The sequence below is a fragment of the Helicoverpa zea genome, chromosome 20 (assembly GCF_022581195.2).
Source record: "Helicoverpa zea isolate HzStark_Cry1AcR chromosome 20, ilHelZeax1.1, whole genome shotgun sequence".
Taxonomy (NCBI): domain Eukaryota; kingdom Metazoa; phylum Arthropoda; class Insecta; order Lepidoptera; family Noctuidae; genus Helicoverpa; species Helicoverpa zea.
Window position 1 is genome coordinate 7,113,988 of NC_061471.1, and position 21,230 is coordinate 7,135,217.

Below are 21,230 nucleotides of genomic sequence, written 5' to 3' on the forward strand. Positions count from 1 at the left end.
ATGTGGCAGAAAGATAAAACCACGACCCTTATTACATCCCTTAAAGATTTATTAAGCCGTATCAGGCGATCAATTTTAATGCAAATTTGTTTTAAAGAAAATATTTAGGCTAACGAAGCCCATAAATATTGAACAGGATTAAAATTGGGCCGAGTTTCGTGTAAAATTATACATCAGTATCTAGAATAGATAGACTAGAATTTAATTGGTGTCTCTGATGGTGTTGAGATTTCGATGAACGTTGAATATCTGGGTCGTGGGCTAACAGAAGAATAAGTAGGTGCGTTCATTTTATATAATGTGACCACAGAATTAATTTGTTTGTCCTTGGTTGTTGATACAAGCTGTAATGAAACTTAATTGGTCAGATTTTATGATGTCATCACTTGGCTCAAAGATCGAGGACTTACTGTGGATTTATATAGCCTATACAGAGCTTACATCACAGAAAACTACTAGATAATAGAGATTTAGCAAAAACAAACCGTATTATTTTAAGTAAAAGTTTCTAAAGTTATTTTAAGTAAAGTCTTTTTAAGCCGTGGGACAAGCTGCCTAATTGACACATTTCTTGACTCTTGGAAAGTGCATGGACTAATTGAAATAAATTCTTGGTCTTAAGTCAATAGGATTTTTAAGTTACTTTTTTACCATGTCAGTAAGTAAACGAATATTGGATTTTGTACAACTTATTAATTATAAATGTATGTCTCTTCCAGACCTCGGGACTACAGAGTCCCGGATTTTTGGGAGGCGAACGTGGGGCCGAAGCCAACACGCTGAAGCCCTTTTGAGACAACTTTAATGAAATGGTGACACAAAACCGACGATTATCCCTGTATACACTATAGAAATGTACCCAAGGACAATCCCCGGTCATGTGCTTAACTATTGCTAACTATGGATGAAAACTACTTGGGCTATTGTGATGGGATGCTAATGGACTAGGAATGGGGAAACTACGGGAACTATGGCACCTGCCGATGACAATGTATTAAATACATGTTAAAATGGCAGGTGGAGACTCGCCAACTCACTTACTGGGCCCCCGGGAATCAGTCGCTAAATCGCAACAAGGGGGCAACAGGTACATGAGCGGCTGAAGGGTGAGGATACCTCGGCGGACTTTAAACGCAGATCACGCGCTCCCTGTGGGTCCAGCATCACCGGCCCACTCGCCACTTACCACGAGGCACCTACCCTCCGAGCGGGCTGCTAACCCTACTCTAGCGACTCCACTCTGACCGGCCGGTGAAGGCAAGCCAAGAGGCGGGAGACCTATCCCCCGTCATGCTTCACTCCGGCAGGCCGGAGATGGGGGACAGTATACTCTCCCTGGAGCACTCGGATATATAGCCCCGCGGGGTCGCTACTCCCCGTCATCCGCCTCAGATGCCCTGCGGGGTTATTAATTATATTATTAAGATATTTAGCGTCACAATAAACACGTGTATAATTTATTTAATTCCTTCTCAAATCCACATAGATAACAGCGCACATTTTTTTTCCCTTTATGTCTATTTTACGAGGTCTGATAGGCAGTCGTTTTATGTAAAACAATACTCTGTCAGTTGCATCCGGTTGGAAAAAGGCTAGGCATATAATGATGATTCATATCTCCTTTTTAAGCTAATATAAATAATAAGACGTGTCTATAAATAATTTAAGACACTGTCATAGCTATTAATTCAAAAGATAAGGCACTGTTTATTTAAGAATTTATTAAATCACCCGTAAGTTAGAAGTAAAATCACAAAGATAAATGAAGGTGTTAACAGTAATAAAAGGTTCTATCTAGACTCTCTTTACTTTTAATTAAAGCGTACTGGAGGGCTGTAGTTTCAAAATAAAGTGATCCTCCGATGGAACCCGAAGTACGTATCTCATTTTTTCAGCCATGATAAGGGTCTTCTACTAACACATACGGAAAAGGCTTTCGACTTTCTATAATTCCATGAAGGTTTGACCCTAAATAGAATTTGTTGGAAACTAAATAACTAACTTAGAAATGGCGCTGGCTGGTTCAGTAATGAAAGCCGATATTTTCAGCGTTGCCAGTAGTGGTCTGAAGTTTAAACTATGCTGCACAGGTGGTCGAAACGCTGGTCATTAAGAGTTATTCATACCCACGTTGAAAACTACTTTTTTAGTAGTCTTTTTATTCAACTTCTCTATGGCACCTATTTGGTAGTCAAAGAACGTTCTAAAATCAAATTATGAATCATCTTTGGAATTTTTGCGAGTTTTTTAGCGCGACTATTAATCCTTTTAATGGAACTATAATTTTAAATAGTAGCTATTCAATTTTTTGAATATGATTTATGCATATGAATTTGTATAATAGCAATATCGATATTTGCATACGGATTATCTGTTTTTAGTAATGGAAATATTTGATCTTCTTAAGTGTTTGGAATTAATAAAACCGCGTTTCATCAAGTAAACTATAAATTATGATGTGATTTTTACTTTTTGTTTTTGTGAATTAATGTAAAGTCCCTTCAACTTTGGACATATAAAAGTTTAATCAGGCTACAGTTAATTTCCATTACATAATAAAGGACATGAAAAAGTTATCCAAACAAAGTTTGGGTTTGCTTAACTATTAATAGGTGGTTCCTAAGCAACTGTAGTAGTTATCGAATGGATGTAAAAGTTTATAAACATACTAGCCGTTTTCCCGCGGGTCACTCGCCTATGGCAGTCGGAAAGAGTGTAGCTGTCCAATAGTGCAATATATCTTAATTTTAATCAGTTCAGTAGTTTCGGAGCTTCTTAGGTACAAACAAAAAAAAACAATGTTTCCTTTCATTATATTATAGTTGTAGGAATGTAAATATCATTATAAAATATAATAAAATAGTAGGTACTCATTAATATAAAAGTATAGATTTATAAAAAGTGACAGAAAATTCTTTTGTTTAAATTATTTGTATCAAGTACATGAGATTCGCTTTTGTATTGTTTCCCGAAGCCTCGTTTAACGGCTTTCAAAAATAAGCCGACCCCTATTTTCTGGATAAAAAATCAACGTTGCCATCCTACGTGACAATGCTGCCAACCTTTTGGACATGTAACCCGTTGACAGCGATGTGGATGAATATTTTGTTGCTCAAGTTTTTTGGATGAAATTGTGTTTTGGTAGGGTTGTGGCCACATTATTCTTGCTGAGTATGTAATAGAAATTAGCATCAGCCAGCGGTTTTACCGGCGTCGCGGATTTCATGCGTCTGTATAAAAAGTTGCCTATTGCCCTTAGATGAATGGGCTCTAACACTGAAAGAATTTTCTAAATCGGACAGTTATCATTATCATCATCATCAGTCTTTTTATTGTCACGCTGCAGGACACAAGCGTCTTCCCAGACCAAATAGGAAAGAGTTAATCACTACCCTTACTCAAGGTAATCGGGCCAAAGCTTCTGAGATTAGCGAGTTGAAATAAACACTTCAGTTTTTATTAGTGTACATTAAAATGTCAACTAAGTAACTTAATTGAGATTGATATAACAAAAACAACAGAAAATCAGACCCAACTTCACAGAAGCGTGACAAGACATCTAAAAAACGTCAATTTACTTTGTTTTAGCTTCTGTGACCTAGTTTTTTTTGGTCAGAACAACCTTTCTTTGGATCAGCCTAAAGCATATCTTCTGCGTAACTATCTTAAATATTGATAAGCCCGCCCTTGATATACGTTCGTTCCTTGTAAATAATTTATACACCCTGTCTTACTCGACAACTGAATCTATCTATATTTTATTTATGAATAAAAAAAAGTATATGTTGGTTGGTTTGTTTCTAAATGACTAACATGATAGTCTTCTTAAATTGCTTTGACATTTAAGTATACTTTGATTTTCTAAAAAGGGTCTAAACTTCTTTTATAAATGAGCCTGGTTCTTACTCCTTTAGGACTATACCGGTGAACTGTTTTGGTAATACGTACGCATAAATCTTACTTTTAATATTTTACCTACTTGCAAAAGTTAAGAACCCTGTCTCTCGGGCTTTCATGCCAAAACTTCTGAAGCGATTTATATGAAATCCTGAGCCTGAGAAAGGACATAGTTCACTCTTTACCCTTTTGCGGAAAGTGGTTCTCCCGGAATGTGGGTGAAACCACGGGGAATCGCTAGTAAATAATAAATAGTTACTAAAATAAGAGTATCTTCAGTAACTTACCAACAACAGTGACATTGATGCCCACATTTCTGGTGGGGGAGAGTCGGAAGTCGACCCGGCAGTGGTACATCGCCTGATCGTCTTCCGACAGCGAGGATATGGTGATGGAAGTCGGTTGGGAGTGAATGTTGGCTGTCAGTCGTGCACTCGTGTTGAACGATGGCTCCGACCATTGCTTGTCTGGTACTTCGAAGCTGTGGAAAGGATTGTGTTTTAGGCTTGTAATAATTGGCATCTCATTATATAAGACATATTATAAAAATAATTCACTGCTCGGAGTGCACTGCTATCCCCGAGTGACCGACTATATTTTATCCGGGTATGAAAATAGTTTCCACGGAATGCGGGTGAAACCACGGAAAGCAGGTAAAACCGCGGGAAACACTCAGTTCAATCATTTACTTAGGCTGAGTATGACCGAGTCGAAAATGAAAAACAATGAATGACTATAAAGTTTGTGAAAATAATAAATAATATTTCCCTTATTCCCTGTCAAGTCCTTGTTTTCGTTTCAGGGAATTGCTTTGTGTTTGGAAAGCAGTATTTCTATACGATTTATAGTCAATTACTTATAACTTTGCATGATTAAGCGCGATGAGTATTGGTTAAACTCATCTGTCATATGCAATTGACATCCAATTAAATGTATTAACTGGTCAGTAATTTCCATCCACAAGCAGTGAAATGACTCCGTTATTTTCGTATTAAATAAATATTAAAGCAAAGTAGTATTTTGAATCCTTCTCCGTGTGAGAGGAGGCCTGTACCCAACAGTGGGACAAATAAAGGGCTGTAACAGTAATAGCCTTTTGAATTCCCATCTATAGCTAGAGCCCCCGCTTACTGCATACTTGACTTAAGCGTACTTGACTATGCATATTTGGAAGATTATCGTACCTAAATTCATTCAAACCTTTGTCGATCTGATATGGGCCTATATATCTGATCATTGCAATGTGCGCATTGCCATTCATGTCTATGCTCATTTATGAGCCCAAACAAACAATAGCCCGACTAAATGATTGCAGTGTGCACTGGCTCTTAGTCAGACTAAAAACTACTCCCAAGTTTAAAATTAAACTTTAACTATTGGTAACTCAAAGCCGGCAGTGTAACACTTTCCTGCTTTTTTTCCAAACACGCTAAAATCGTTGCAAATCGGAACTCAGTCGGTAACGTACTATTTTTGTTTCGTTCTCATTCCGTATTTTTGTTTGTGGTTCTGCTTAGTCTCAGTTCTAAATAAATAATGTAAGTTTCTTGTCCGTCTGATTGTTTGTGCAATCTCAATAGTGGGTTTCAGAAACTCAATTTGGATTTGATCAATTTTGATAAAGATTGGAATAATATAATACTTGTGGAGACCGTTATAAAATAAATAGCTAACAATAAAAAATGCTTTTATTTCATACATAATTTAGTCATTTTAGTGTTGCATAATTACATTATAAATGTTACAATATTGGATCAATATACAAAGTAACAATTTGGCTAGTTTTTTATGTTTTTGTAATTTTTTTCCGTTACATTTTATATAATATAATAACAGTATTTGATCTATTTAGTTGTGAATTTTACAGTTAAAATTTCACAATCAATTGTTATTTTAGTGGTTATACAATATTTCATTTTTTTACCTTCTATTGAATTTTAGATTATTAAATCAAATATTACCTTTATTTTAAACTAATGTGAGAACATTACACTTTTTTGTATATACATATAAATACCTAGACGTGAAGGGAACTGTGTCCGTAGCAAGGTAAATATTCCTGCCTCAGTCTCGTGCAATTTTGGGCTGGCTTTAGTAAATACGGCGCAATACGTCCGCGGGTAGACTTCCTTGTTTTACGCTTTTCAATTCGATTTTTCTCATAGACCGGCTTTAGCGCCTATGCACACAACGTTTTACTGAAACACGGCGCGTTTTTATTGCACGCCAGTGTTTCGTCTACATAGGTTCTTAGTTTTATTTTCTAGCAAAACAACGTGTGTTTATATTTTAGAGGAGGTTGTGGTTAAGTAGTGCGTACGGATCGATGATCGGCATAGGTGATCTTCTGGGTTAAAATGAGATTCTTCGTGTTTTCGAAGATGAGTGAAATTGTGGGTCCCGGTTGTCATTTGTCTATCTTTGACTGTCTTTAGTCAGGAGCCAAACAACCGTTCATATTAGAGCGTATCGGTTTGCCGAGGTAGCTGGATTGTCGAGTTGAGATAGGCAGTCGCTCCATATAAAACACCAGTACTCACTGGTACACTGGTAAGACTGGAAGCTGACACTATGCAGGTATCCATGTATACCATGATACACCCAGAAAAAGGCTAGATGAATGATAATGTTACCTGTATATGGGCATATTATTCTTGTACCACACGAGGATCATGAACTCATCGTCGGAGGAGTCAGGGGTTGAGTCGCAGCGCAGCGTGACGTCACCGCCCTCCAAAGCTTCCACGTTGGACACTGGACCTGAGGAGTAATGTCATTAATTTACTGCGAATTTCTATATCTATACCTAGACCTATCTATCTGTTGTTTTGCTTACTAAGGATAGAAATTTGGAACCGACAGAACTTGTTACCACTCCCGGTTAAAAGGTAGCCTATGTCCATTCTCAGGGTTTAGAATATCTGTGTACCAAATACTGAAATCGGTGCTGTAGTTTTATCGTGAAAGCTGGTTAGACAGAGTTATTTACGCTTGTATAATATTAAGTTAGGATGTACAGAAAGTTATCTTTCATACAACTAATGTAATTCTTCTTGTACTATGTACTATAGGTACAATTTAATTTAGAACTCCAAAATTTTTGTTGGCTAATCGTAAATTTTGGGTTTGACTATAAATCCAAGTGACTGTCACGCATTACAGACCTGAATTGTGTTGACACGAAAAAGATATATTAGCCAATAAATCTACTAGAGTACTTCGGATTGTTAGATTTATTTTGAACGAGACAGAATTTTCTATTGTCGCTTTATCTGACAGTCGCGGTTCTTAGCTGTCATCTGATAAGGGACCCCAAAAGGGACTCGAAACTTGACTTGGAAATTAAAGGACGAGGTTCAATCATCTTATCATATTTTTTTCCTATTTTTACCTCGAGGATCAGGAAGACTATATTTGTTGTACCTCTAAAATTAATTTACCAAAATAATGAGAATTCTGAACACTAGTAAGTTCCACTTGACATTTGAAATAGCCTCTTATGAAAACGATACAAATAATTATTGTTCTATTTTTATACTGTTAGGACAGGCTTCAGTTTATTTTTGTGCCTTTCATTGGTTTATTTAAACATTGTCACTTTTCGTTATAATTTTATAGCTCAAGAATGGGCTCACCTAGCCAAACCAAATGTGTAGGGTTTGATCGGAGTACTTAGTAGAGGGTTTACGTGAAGTTTTATCCAGTTCCCACGGGATGCTAGTGAAACCGCGAGAAAACGGCTAGTAACTTATAATGAAGACTTATAAAAGAATATATTTTGACACTCATATTCCGAAGAAAGAAATAGCCTATTTTTTTATGAAACTTACCATCAACGCCAGGTATAAAAGCATAGCCACCGGTACAGATGAGAAGGAATATGTATATCGGCGCCGGAGTGGGGCGCATTCTACGGCCCATCCATGCTCCCGCGCGGCGCTCTCATTGGTCGAGGCAAGCGCTGGACACGCGCATCGGTCACAACTTGCGCCACGTCACCTGAAGGATTGGCGTATACTCATTGTTTTTGGGGGTATCTGTAAAGAAAAGAAAATTTTGGCGTTAGATAGGTATTATTTGTACAAGAATATACCTAATTCTTCTTTCGTGTCGATGACATGTCTTACAGTGACACTACGATTTGTCAGCCTCATATGCCCACAGCGAGAGCACGGTCGGACGTGCTCATTTAGACCTAATAAAGAAGAAACATTTGAAAAAATATTTTTCTGTTAGGCAATATTTTATCTGGATATGGGTACATACAAGTGTAGAAGCAATAGCATGAAATCCTTATCAGGGAATTCTTGGAAATTCCTAGAGAAACAGCCGGGTCGTTAATTAATAATCCTTTATTTATAGTGCGGCGATATCAATTTCATTCAACGAATCCTAAAAATAACCTACATACATTAATCGATAATTGTCTATACGTCTCTTCTATTTACTTAACAAGTCTAGAATAACTGTCTAGACTAAATAGAAACTTAGACATCAGAACAAATCTGTTATCCCAATGGATCAGGTGTACTTAGAGGTCTAACTTCAAACTATGTAATAATTTATTAAGAGATAATACGTAGGCTTATATACCTCGGTCAGTAGGTTGTCCAAAAGTTCTTTACAAAACTTTTTTACACCATCGTAACACACAAATGTAAATGGGGTCCGTTATTTTCGCGTGAGTAAAACTGGACTTTGCTTATTTCAGTTCGTTACAAATGCAAAACTTTGTTTTAAAACAAGCTGTATAGTCGTGAAAATGTGACATTCATATGACAGAATTGTAAAAGCATAGTTTTAGGTGCCGGAATAAGTTTGTAATGCCGTAATGCCGTACAGGGTTGGGGATCACAGTTAGTGTCAACTTTTTTTGGAAAAAAATGGCCGCTGTGACGTCACCTCGTTAACGGCCTCTGTAACGCTTGATTACTGCGGATTAAAGATTTTCCGACTACAGCAAGTCATAATTATGATAATCCTTGAAAAATGAGTCGGGAAAGTTTAGTTATTAAATGTGATATTTAAGTTGTAATGAGCTAGTTTTTAAGCACTTACAAATAATTCTGTTTTTAGTGTTAATAACTCGGTTATTAAAAAAAGAAAAAAAAAAGGCTCACATTGAATAATTGAATAAATTAAAAAAAAATATGCCAATAAAAAAGAATAATAGCATAGTGAATTTATTTTAATAATCATCTATTTTTTCAGTCAAAAATTGAATTATTATTAAAACTTTTATCTTTCAGTTTTAGCCAACGTATTTAAATTAAAAACTCTTTGCTGAAAAAAGTGAAAAGCGCGCTTATTTCATCCGGTGCCTATTGAATTTAAATGCTTTGGTGAATAAGTGGCAATTAACCGTATGGTACCTATGTCCTAAAAAGCCAGGAATTTATTAAAAATAAACGAATTTATAAAAATACATAAGCACCTTGACCTACTTTGGTTTGACTAGAAAATTCATTTTGAAGATCGGTCATAATTCCATTGTTTGCTTTACGAAAATTGTTGATCTGAAGTTAATCATAATTAATTGCGCTTTTGTTTGATATAATAGAACATTGAGGGAACCGTATTAATTGTTATTGGCATTTAATATTGCTAATACTGAAAATACAGTCTATCTTTTTCTTGTTAGAATGAGATTCTTAATAGGAATCATTTCGATTGGTCATTTTAAGATGCTACTGTGACTGACAATTGAAGGATGGGTGATTATTTAGAATTAAATGTATTTTTTCTATCATTACAGGTAAGTAAGAAATTCGTCCCAAAAATTAATATTAGAAACTTTATCACCATCACCTGCCTAGCCTTTTCCCAACTATGTTGGGGTCGGCTTCCAGTCTAACCAGATGCAGCTGAGTACCAGTGTTTTACAAGGAGCGACTGACAACCTTTTCTCTCTATAGGTACTGTGGCGGAAAAATATAAGCTATATTCAATTTCATATCGAGAATAGGTAACTACAAAATGGCTCCCGATCTAGTGAATAAAACACGAATGTATGCTGTATGCACCATTTAAAACCATTGTGCATTGAAGCTGATATTTTATTGTTTCACAAGCTGAAAGGGATTTTGCCTGAAGGCTACAAAGTTTCAGCGTTGCACGGCTCGTACTATTTGACTTAATGTATTACAAACTACTTACTGGTTTTGGCTGTATAACTATGTGAAGCTGTTTACTGCTATTTTCAGCCAGTTACAAGAAGCATTTTTAAAGTGTAACTTTTTGATGCTTTTGACTGTTTTGCTCTTTGTCCATTATTTTATTTACTACAGTACAGAAGACATGTATTGTAAATACTGCATTTTTTTCATGAAAACTCTGTTTATCGTTCAATGTAGCAATCTATTTGAAATATACGCAATAGGAAGACGGCGTTATCTCTCTCCTCAGAAGATAATTAATTAGCTACGTATCTACAAGTAAGTAATTAAAGCCTCTGGAAATTACGACAAACTGGCATGGAGACTTTATGGGACATGGCACAAGATTATGTTATCTTATTGTTTCAAAAGTTAATTTTAACTGACATGTTGCTGGTAATGCATATTCAGACTCAAACCACCACAACCTCTGTAGAGGGACCGTAACAAACCTCTTCTGTTGATTGCGCAATTTAAATTTAGAACGGAATTCGCGCTTTTAATAAAAAACAGATTGCTTTGGTCTATGTATTCCACATTCAAATTAGGTGAAACCAAAAAGGTCATAAGTTTACATAGATTAAAAATAAAGTAAGTAAATGATTTATCAACATGAGGAGAAGGAATAACATAACACTAATGATAAAGTTTTAATTTTAATTATTTATGTGTTCTAAATTAATGTACACAGGCGGTCTAAATGTCAGAAGGCGTTATGAATATTTTATTAATTTCGAATATTACCGCGCAATGTATAATATTACATTATCATATGTATATTTTATCATGTAACGTTAGTACTAAGAACATATATATCTTCATAGGTGGCAAAACAACGGGCCAAGTTGGACATTAATTGATGTATCTACTTAAATGCTAAACTGGTTTAGGCGTGGTCTGGTGGTTAGCGAAATGGTAGATGGTAAAAAAATGTGGTCGTCGACCGAATGATTTGGAACTTAAATGGCCGATCTGCTGTTGTTTTGAAATGTTAGGATTTTTCCTTAATAATTCAAAGGTCCTACTTATTATAGTGCTCTGACACTGTGCGGATTTTGTCGCGTGTAACGGAAGGATTTTCTGGACGCGATATTCAGATTTATAGTTCATGGTAATGAGTGGGGTGTCTTTTTTTCCTAGTAGTTTAAAACTTCAAATAATTTATTTCATTCGGGAATTTTAGGAAAAACGAAAAATAAAAAAGTGAATTTTGGGTGTGAGAAATTGGGAGAATAATTAGTTTTCACATTTTAAAATTATTTGTACTTGTATATGTTCAATAACCATAATGTACCCAAGTACGTACTTGAACATTGGAATCGTTCCAATTTCAACCAACAATACCATGTTCTCTTTTTTAAATATTTTTTTTAATTAAACAAAAAGTACCTATGCCATAAAAAAAGGTTGCAAGTAGACAAAAACACATGCTGCCGAAAAACTCCGTCTAAATAGGCACACATTGCGTGTTCGTTAATAAAGTTTTACTAATTATAATATGTAGACGCTCATACGACCTAATTAAAATGACACATAATTAAAAAAATGTTATGTTTTTGAACACTGCTATAAAAATTGTTAGGACACTTTTTTCAGTATGAACACAGTGTTTTTTCCTTATTCTTTCAGCAATATTTATAAACAATCGGGACTTAGGCTGCTCGCCCACGTCTGATAAATCGGTGACTGATTGTTTGTAGGAGAACACTGACAGTAGTTATGCAACACACACGTGTGCTACAAAAAGTCGGTCAGAAAATCCTAGTACGAACGTCGACACGTCGGAACGTCGGAAAATTATCATGATTTTAGTTATTCCTACAAAAAGCGAAAAAAGCGTTAAAAGCAGGCTTATATTGCCCTAAAGCCCCAATTGTTTGTAAATATGTGTACAAATTGCGAAAGTTTATTAACCTTTCTTTCAACAATACATCAATCGTAACGTGTAACGTAAAATAAATCATTTTATCACACACCGCTTTAATACAATTATAGATAGTTAAAGATGATAGATAAACCAAGATTTTGAAGTCACGAACTTATTACCGTTCGTAAAACAATAAATTAGCATAATCTGATAAATTGAGATACGGACAGACGTATTTACGAGCTTATCACCTTTAATTTTTGGGGGTCCGTAACGAAAACTGACATTTTAAAGAAGGCTTTGTCGATGTAGACTCATCTATTAGAAAACGTCTTCTGCAAAACATTTTATGGAGTGCAAGCGCCAGGCAGTAAATGAAATCTTTGAGATTTTTCACATGTACCTAAGCCAAATAATGATTGTTAAAACAAGAAATAAATGAGAAAAAAAACTTTCTTTTATTTCGTCTCATTTAAATTAAGCTTGATGGTTATGTGTTTTTAAACCAATTTGCAAGATAGGTATAATTCATAACATACAAAATATTCTAAATCTGCATTTTTTAATCAAAAAGTAGTACTTAGTATTAACTTTGTAAGAAATAATCAAGGAGGTGGGGTTACTCCAACTACGGAACCCTCCGTCTGCTAATCTGACGCGCACTTACCCGTTTTTTGCATACAATGGATGTCGTGAGTCGTATCGAGATGGAAATTGGATCGGCATCTGAATCGTGAGCCCTTTGTGTAATCTTATAGATATGTAAGTGTAAGTAATATGTTACGTTATTACCATATGATAACATGATATAATAACAAGAAAAGTTAGCTTGTTAAGTGTTTAATAAAATCCTAGTTATGGTAAAATTTATCAGTGACGGAAAGTTTTGGTTGATGCAAAGCTTTGAACTCGCTCATCGGGCTAATTTCTGTTGCTAAAGTTAACTTATGTGCTATCCATTAGTAACATCAATAAACTTTTAATTTTGTACATAGCATAGCAACGGCTTATAACGGATTTCAATAACCTATCGGAGATATCCTTGCTATTGATATTTTGCCCCATACAACTATCTCTTCTAGTAGGTAAGTAAATCGACAGACAGGTTATTGAAATCCACCATTAACCTATTGCAAATGCCAGTTGAAATAGTACTCAGAAATCTACATAAGACTTGAAGCTATGCCTATGAGTATTCTGCCCAAACCTGGTGTTATGTTATGACAAATATTTATGCAAATCTCATTCGTAAACCCAATTGTGAGGCCGGCGGTGCTTGCAGATTTGTTCACGTGTATTCTACAGATACCTGCCCAGATTCGGAGCAGGACCCTTATTCATGAGCTCTTCACACGAGGTCACCTCGAATTATGCTCGAATAGTCAGTACCATGGAGAACAAAATGACTAGCGGAGATGTCATAACGCAGTGTCCTAAGAAAGTAGCGCGCCAAAATGAGGGTGTTCGAGGTACGCCTTCTGTGGAACCTGCCTATTTTTTAAAAACCAAATCACCAATCAATCAATACCAATCTTTGACAGATGTAGGTAACAAGGAACCCGAACGCCTCATTTTAGAGTACCTAACTGATTGTTTTTGTTACTTGACCTACAAGAAGGCGCCTGACCTATCTGCCTTATGGCATCTCTGCTCATTCCTTCCTCAGTGGTATACACTCATAAAAATGAATGTCATTCAGAAAAGGGATTATGTAAAAACAATTGTAGGTCACGCTATGTCGTTCCCGCGTCGTTGCGAGTTTAAATTAAATTTTCTAAAAAAAGGCTGAATACGTAATATTTGATTTAGGTACGCTGATACTTTCAGAAAATTGAGAACTATTTTGCACGTAGTTTTCCTCTCGAGTTCTAGGAGATGAACGTATTGTAATAGTTTACATTAGTCTCCGTATAAAATTAGGTAGAAATTACTATAATTAATTTTCCACGTATTTAGTAGTTGAGAAAGTTTTTTACCTATTCTGCGTTAGTGATATTTTAATATATACCGCTTTGTACAAAAAATGGGATAAAATTTACGATTTTGAGTGACGCCAACCACAGTCACTTACAAGTCACGAAATGTTACTTTTGCTTATTTGTTATTTCTTTTTTGCGGTTCCTATTTATTAAACTTATTAAGTAAGTAATTTGAATGTTTTTGTATTCTATTTATTTTAATTGTTTAATTAATTTATTCGAATTGTATGGATCATGTTATCTGAATTGAAAATGAAATTGAATGTAACAACGTTACTCGGCATCAAAAAGGGATATTTTCCGAATGAGCATCATTTATAAATCCAACATGATCGAACACTGATTCCCACCGTAGATACACACAAATATTTGCATGTAGCAACACTGGTGCGGGCCTAAACGACGTTAATTGTCCAGCGTTAGGGTTGCCACACTTCATTACTGTTTGTTGTGTGCTCATCAAGCGCATATTTTACAGTCAACATGATGAATGGACGGACATCAGTCCGACTAAACTGAGTCATTACGTTTGGGCGTATTTCATAATATTATCTCTTGGATTATACTTGTCTCACTGTATGGTGTTAAGTCAAGGCTATACCGTGGGCGCACGGTAATGATTTATTTTTTTAATCTATTACGCAATACTTATCAAAAATGCTTTAAGTCCGATTGATGCGACTGTTTTCACAATCTATTTCTTTTTGTAAGTTGACAAGACAAGGCCGGCCATCAAATAAAAAAAGAATTATAGGTAAGTACCTAATCTACTGTTTGAATAATGTTGTTGATAATTTGTCTACTGTTGTAAGTGTCATGTATTTAAATTAAATAAGATTGATGACACGTCGGCGTCGTTAAGACGTATTAAGAGCAGACATTATGTTTATATTAAACTGTTCCGTGTGTGACTAACTTTAACAAAATAAATTTAAAATTGCGCATCCTGAATGTATTAAAACTTCATTTCACGTCTAAAATGTTAATCTATTTAGAGACTAATTATACAATCGGGATCTGAATCAATGGTACTCGACATTAATCTCTAGGTTCGTAAGCATAAGATTCAATATTCCTTGTATCTTGACTTTCCAATTCAGATTTATTATTCTTTATGTTAATGTAGGATATTTTAGTGTGCCTATAAAATAGAGTATGTATCAATATTCTTAACAAAATAGTCATTAACATTCCTTAAATGGAATACTGTTATTTTGAGCACTGTGTTAACTTTATTTGCAATGGTTTTGTTTTTCATATCAAGTTATATAATTTTACGGGCTGACGACTAGAACTTGTTTTGGCCTTATTTGTGGCAAAATTCGACAGATACCAAAGCTTATTTACATTTTGACAAGACTGCTGTTGTCTTGCCTACAAGTTAAATCGTGTAGGACGATGTTATATTTCATGTTTCGTCCAAAATTCTGCGGCATTGTCCACCGAACTTGTTTTGGAAAACATGGTGGAAGATAACATTTACCCAGGCGGTAGAATGTTCTAGATTTTAGCTTCCAGCTGTGACAATGCTAAATTGCTTGTATAAGATGCCGTGGAAATATAAGTTAGTAATTTTATGTGGATGAATGATAAGGGAAGGAGAGGGCGAAACAAAATTAATGGATAATGATAACGAAGATGATATGATTGAAAGAATTACTTGTGTGATGAAGTCAGGTAGAGAGGAATGGAAGAAAAAGAGAGGATATGATGCACCAACACCAAATTATAAATTCGGTTCGGAGGATGACTTTTATTGACTTCATAGGTATTCTATCCATACATCATTGCTAAATAGAAAGGTACAACAATATTTTCTGCTCCGTAAAATAAAAACTGCTCTCTAAATAAAATTCCTTGAAATTCGAGATTCGGATTTAGGAAAACCTGCATTTTAAATACCCAGAATTCCATATAGGTGCGTAAATGGTATTCACTATTGGTTTTTATTATTACGAATTTCGATAACCAATCCGCTGTTTTGAGGTTAGAGATTGGACATAATTTTATGTCAAAATGCAATCTTTAATCGCAAATCAACAGATAGGTTACAGGAACCCAACTTTGAAAAGGTAAATGGTTTAGTTTACATATTAAATCCGTTGAAGTCTGGACTTGTATCCGTAATTTTCGAAACGATGATAAATGAAATAGGGGCCAGCGTTGAGGTAAGCCAGCATTCCTCAAACTAGTCTAGATTGATGATCCGTCAGATGTACTCAGACCGTAAGCATGATATATTTTAATACTAGATGTTTCCCATAGTTTCAGCCACGTACCGAGAGAGATTTTTGCATTTGGATTTAAAATAGCCCACAACCTTCTTTAAGGTTGTCACCATTCATAATAGAAATGTCAAATAAAAATATTTCTCTCAAAATCTTGTAAACAGAAATAGGCTATTTATTATACTGTATTGCATAATATTTTGAGCTTAATTTTTCAATTGTTAATTCACGTGGGTCTCTTCATTTAAACATATTTTCTTCCTTTTTTTTTAAATACTTTTTTAAAATAAAATGTTGGCTTCTCACCTTTGCCTATCTGTTCTTGAAGAACCTTTCATCACCTCTCCCTTATTCTAATCTATCTGGTGTTGACGGATCATGTATTTCCCTCCAAAGATTCCCCCCAGCCGTCATCAGATTAATTTATCAAGATGCCCCTTTTCTATCGAGATTGTCTTCCGTTGATATCCCTACGATTTTGGCAATCTTACTCTACCGAATAAGTAGAATAATTTGTATCTACACAAATATTATAAAGAGGAAGGAAATTTTTGGTTGTTGTTTGACATGAATAGGCTCCGAAACTACTTGACCGACTTAAAAAATATTTCACTGTTAAGAAGCTTCAGCTGAGTACCAGTGTTTTACATAGAACGACTGCCTACCTGACCTCCACAACCCAGTTACCTGGGTAACCCGACAATACACCTTTATAAAACTGGTTGTCAGACTTTCTGGCTTTGACTATCTTATACTATGTTATATCTTATTCTGGCTATACTACGTAGGGCAGTAGCATGTTCTCTCTTACAAGTGGTAGATGTATCTAGCGCTTTTGACAAAAGCTACCGTCAGTTTTGATGGTATACCTCTACAACATGTAACTTAATTAACGCACATCCTGAAATTAGTTTGTTCAGAATCGTTTACTGAATCGATTTATATCATTTTTAATATAGGTAATTTTTTATCCCAGAAATAATTAAAACTACGGAAATTACTGTCATATTAACCCTGTATAGTCAAAACAAATTCAAATAGACCGTAACTCAAAGTAATAAGACTTCGTGTATTGTCGGCTTTTTCCGTAGTTTCGTTATGTTGTGTCGAGACGAGCGGCGCGCGGCGCGATATTTGCGTGCGTAGTAGTATGACCAAAAAGTTCTCAAAGAATTGGTATAACTAATTTAGTAAATAACAATGCATATATACATGTTAAAATAAAAATTCAGTGTATGTATTATGATTATAACATAATATTCTAATTAGGGTGTTTGAGGGTGTGCGTTAATTACGTTACATGTTGTATATGTAATTGCTTATGCTCTCTCCCTGTTATTATTACCTATTTCTGGAATATTTCATAGTTTGAGAAAGTCAACTGTAAAAAGGATTCATCAATCTTTTTAATCTTGGCGAATAAATAACGTCTACTTTGAAGATAAAACAGATCCGTCCAGATATCTAGTAAATTAAATATTTTTCCAGTTTTTACAATATGGTTATTTTATTGTACAGTCAGCACCAAAAGTCGATGAACAGAATCAACATGACAAAACACCTGTTCACAATAAAATGCCATAAGTTATAGTCGCAACTAGGAAACAAAATAGACAGTACACCAGAAACTTACAAAAGTCGTTAAACACGAGTATTTCAAAAGTATCTGTGCACTAGTATTCCTAAAGTCGCTGTACACCATCAATCCAAATGTCGCTGAACATCATTGTATCAAAAGTCACTAAACAGCAGTAAATACAAAATTAGGTTAACAAAGTATATTTTTAATGTTGCCGTGTGTTAATGTACTTTTGATGCTTATGTTGTTCAGCTACTTTTGGGACAGTACTTGCTTGACCTTAATAATGTATGTTAACACGTTAGTATCTATTTCAATACTCATTTACAAAGTAATTATATTTTATTGTCAGTAATCATACTAATCTATACTTATAATAAATCTGTAGAGAGGTCAATTCTGTACATCTATACATATAATAAAATGATAGGAAAGTCAAAACTGTACATTGAATATTTTTTAAAAAGAATACTTGGGGGGTGATCTATTATCGATTCTGAACCCAAATATATAGTTTTTAGAATTTTTGTCTGTTTGTCTGTTTGTCTGTTTGTCTGTATGTTTGGTCTCACTGAACTCGAAAAGTACTGCATAGATTTAAATCAAATTTTGCATGAATATTACCTGGGAGCCTGTTCAACATATAGGATATATATTATCACGCTATCACCTACGGGGGATGAGCAATGAACGATAATTTCTGTTAACGTTTCTGCAACAGCGGGTGCAATAATGACACATATTTGAATGTTGAACTTTGTAAGTTTATCGGCCTATTATCTATCTTTACATAGAAAATAACGCTTTTATAAGTAACTTGAGCAAAAAACTGAATTTAAAGAAATGATATCCTAAAATTATAGATGAAGAAAATCATGCAGAAACAGATGTGCCATAAAACTGGTAGTAGGTAAAATATCAATGAAAACAGACTTCACTTTGTCATGGTATGTTCTTACTTTCAAGAAAAAAATATATGACTACTTGTGTATTTTGCTACTATAAAAACACTACAAGAAATATCAGCGCATCATCAGGGACATTTTTATAATTCTTTCACCATTAGAAAGCTACATTATCTGCGAGTAACATAGGGTATATTTTATCCCGGTGCGGGCAGTAGTTCCCATGGGAAGCGGTACCCACGTCCCGAAGAAATTATGAACTTCCCCACATTCTTAAAAAGTCTACATATGTTGTTCTGACATAATATAAGCTATACCTCTCATAAACATGAATATCCATTCATTTCATCCAATAACAAACATGCATCACACTGAAAGTGCATTGCGAGTCTAAGATTTTATTATTATAAAAAAAAAACATTGTAATTAATATTCAAACATCCTTAAAAATAAGTTCCTGGTTTTAATATATTACATTATTTTGAATTCACTTACATATAAATAGAAGGTCCTTATTAATATACTTTTTGAGTAATAAAGAATGTAGGCAAAATACGACCGAAAACATTGTGTCACTTCTAAAATTAACATCAATGGGAATAACTACCTGTCACAATACGTCAACAAGATGTCAACAGAAGACAAGAGTTCGTTCGTTCTGAAAACGTACAAATTACGCGTCGCAGGCCAGAGACATACTTGCTTTCAACTCCTGATCACAAATCATCGAGCTAAGAATTATATCACAAATACACCGTTTACAATTACGAACAGTCACAGTCAGACCCACGGACTGAGTCTAAAAAAACATCTTTTATATAGCTACGTTTATATCATTTATATTATTCAGTTACTAAGACAGAATTACTATCAAACGTGTTTTTGCTAAATGTTCTATTAGTTTTTGCAAACATACATTCCCAACTCTGATCTCATGGAGGTGGCGCCCGGATCTCACCACTGTGCGGACTGTGCGACCTATCGCACCCGGCCCCGGTTTAAACTATGATCTGGAGCGAGAAGAAATGGGATGACAAAGAATGAGGCAGCGGAGCGACTGAAAATTCCCAACTCTCATTCCAGCCACTGCGGTAAGACACCACGAAAGCCGGATGTCGAGAGACGACTCCCGGCCACCGTAGGCGTGAGCGATTAGTTTTGAGTGGGTCATCGACCTTCCGGCTTCTGGGAGACCCGTTATTTCACGCGCCCCTCGAGGAGATTCAGCAAACCCCTGTGAGGCCCACTAGGGCCAAAGCCTGACACTCCCTCACACTGCTCAAACTGATGGCTGAGAATTACGTAACTTTCCAGGATGCCATGCAACGTGTTTCAAATGCCCAGGCCTTTGGGAGCTTGGTAATCCTTTTCTCCACCTTAACTTGAGTTTTGTGGTACATGAACAAATTAGAATAGTAATGAATTAGGTCATCATCATCACGTATTTACCAACTCTTAATGTTCACATGCACACCCGCTTCTCTAACTTTATTGAAGGATCACTAAAATTGTTTCAGTTAGTTTAACTACGCTACTATAGCCCGTTGTCAAACCTTTTAATATCAATTCTGTAGAAGTGTGAATATCGAATGTGTAGTATATCGAATTTCCGTTTGTGCATTGCACAAAAACCATCGTTATGATTTTCGAGAAGTCAAAAGAGTCGGCTGGCTAAGAATTATATTCATCGTTGGTTAATTGAATACATTTTCAGAAACCACAATAGCAGTAGGAATCAAAGCGAATGATCGCTTCATAGAGCTCTGATTTTCTCGAGGCGATCAAGTCAGTTCATATTCATATTCATATTCATATTTATTTGCATACCATAAAGTTATAAAGATGTTACAAGGGGCTTAAAGCTAGGTACATATTATGGACCCTGTTAGGGTACAGCAAAAGAAGGCTAGAAAGTCTAATTACAGTAGTAGATGCAATAGTAGATTAGGAAAACACAAGTTATTCATTCGACTATCTTTTTATCGTCAAGGTATTCTTTGACGCTATAGTAGCATTTGCTTAGGAGAAGTTTTTTCAATTTGTTTGCAAATATATGTGTCTTTTTTTTTCTTCTGGTTCTGGTCTGTTCGCTCATCAGATCTTTGAAAGCGGTTCGATGATAATATACTGTTGTCCTGTTTACCTACGTGTGACACATAATATGGTATTTAAACGTCCTCCGCAAGAGAGCGAACGTTTGTGCGATTTATAAAGACGAAATTTTACCGTTGTGCAGTAGTGACGCACAGTATACACAGCACTTATGTTTCTTCTGATCTGCTGGCTCCACCAAGAAATGACAAATTGCGAGCGTACATTTTGAAAATCTTGGAAGAACTGCAGGCTTCAAGTGCCAACACACGAATTGGACTTACTCTCTCGGACGTATACTTTACCTGATCGTGAACTAATGCAAACATTTCGGTGGAATTCCAACATAACATAGTGAGTGAGTGCACAGAAAATCCCCAAAATACAAGTAGTGAAACTATGCGCTTGCCTGATGACTCAGTCATCAACCACCCAGCTATTCCTCAATTGTGTGGGTGTTGGCTTCCAGTCAAACCGAATCTTTTTGAGTACCAATGTTTACTTGGAGTGCCTATCTGATCTCTTCAAC

At 35.4% G+C, this 21,230-nt stretch overlaps 1 protein-coding gene across 1 annotated transcript in view; it reads right to left on the minus strand.

Moving 5' to 3' along the window:
• Nucleotides 1-21,230, minus strand: part of LOC124640224 — a 143,059-nt gene that overhangs the window by 22,755 nt on the left and 99,074 nt on the right. Inside the window, exons 3-5 of the mRNA XM_047177903.1 lie at nt 7,728-7,934; nt 6,531-6,657; nt 4,185-4,378 (exon numbers count right to left, since the gene is read on the minus strand). Of these exons, the coding sequence (XP_047033859.1) occupies nt 4,185-4,378; nt 6,531-6,657; nt 7,728-7,818 (412 nt within the window). The 5' untranslated portion in view covers nt 7,819-7,934. The remainder of the gene's footprint in view (nt 1-4,184; nt 4,379-6,530; nt 6,658-7,727; nt 7,935-21,230) is intronic.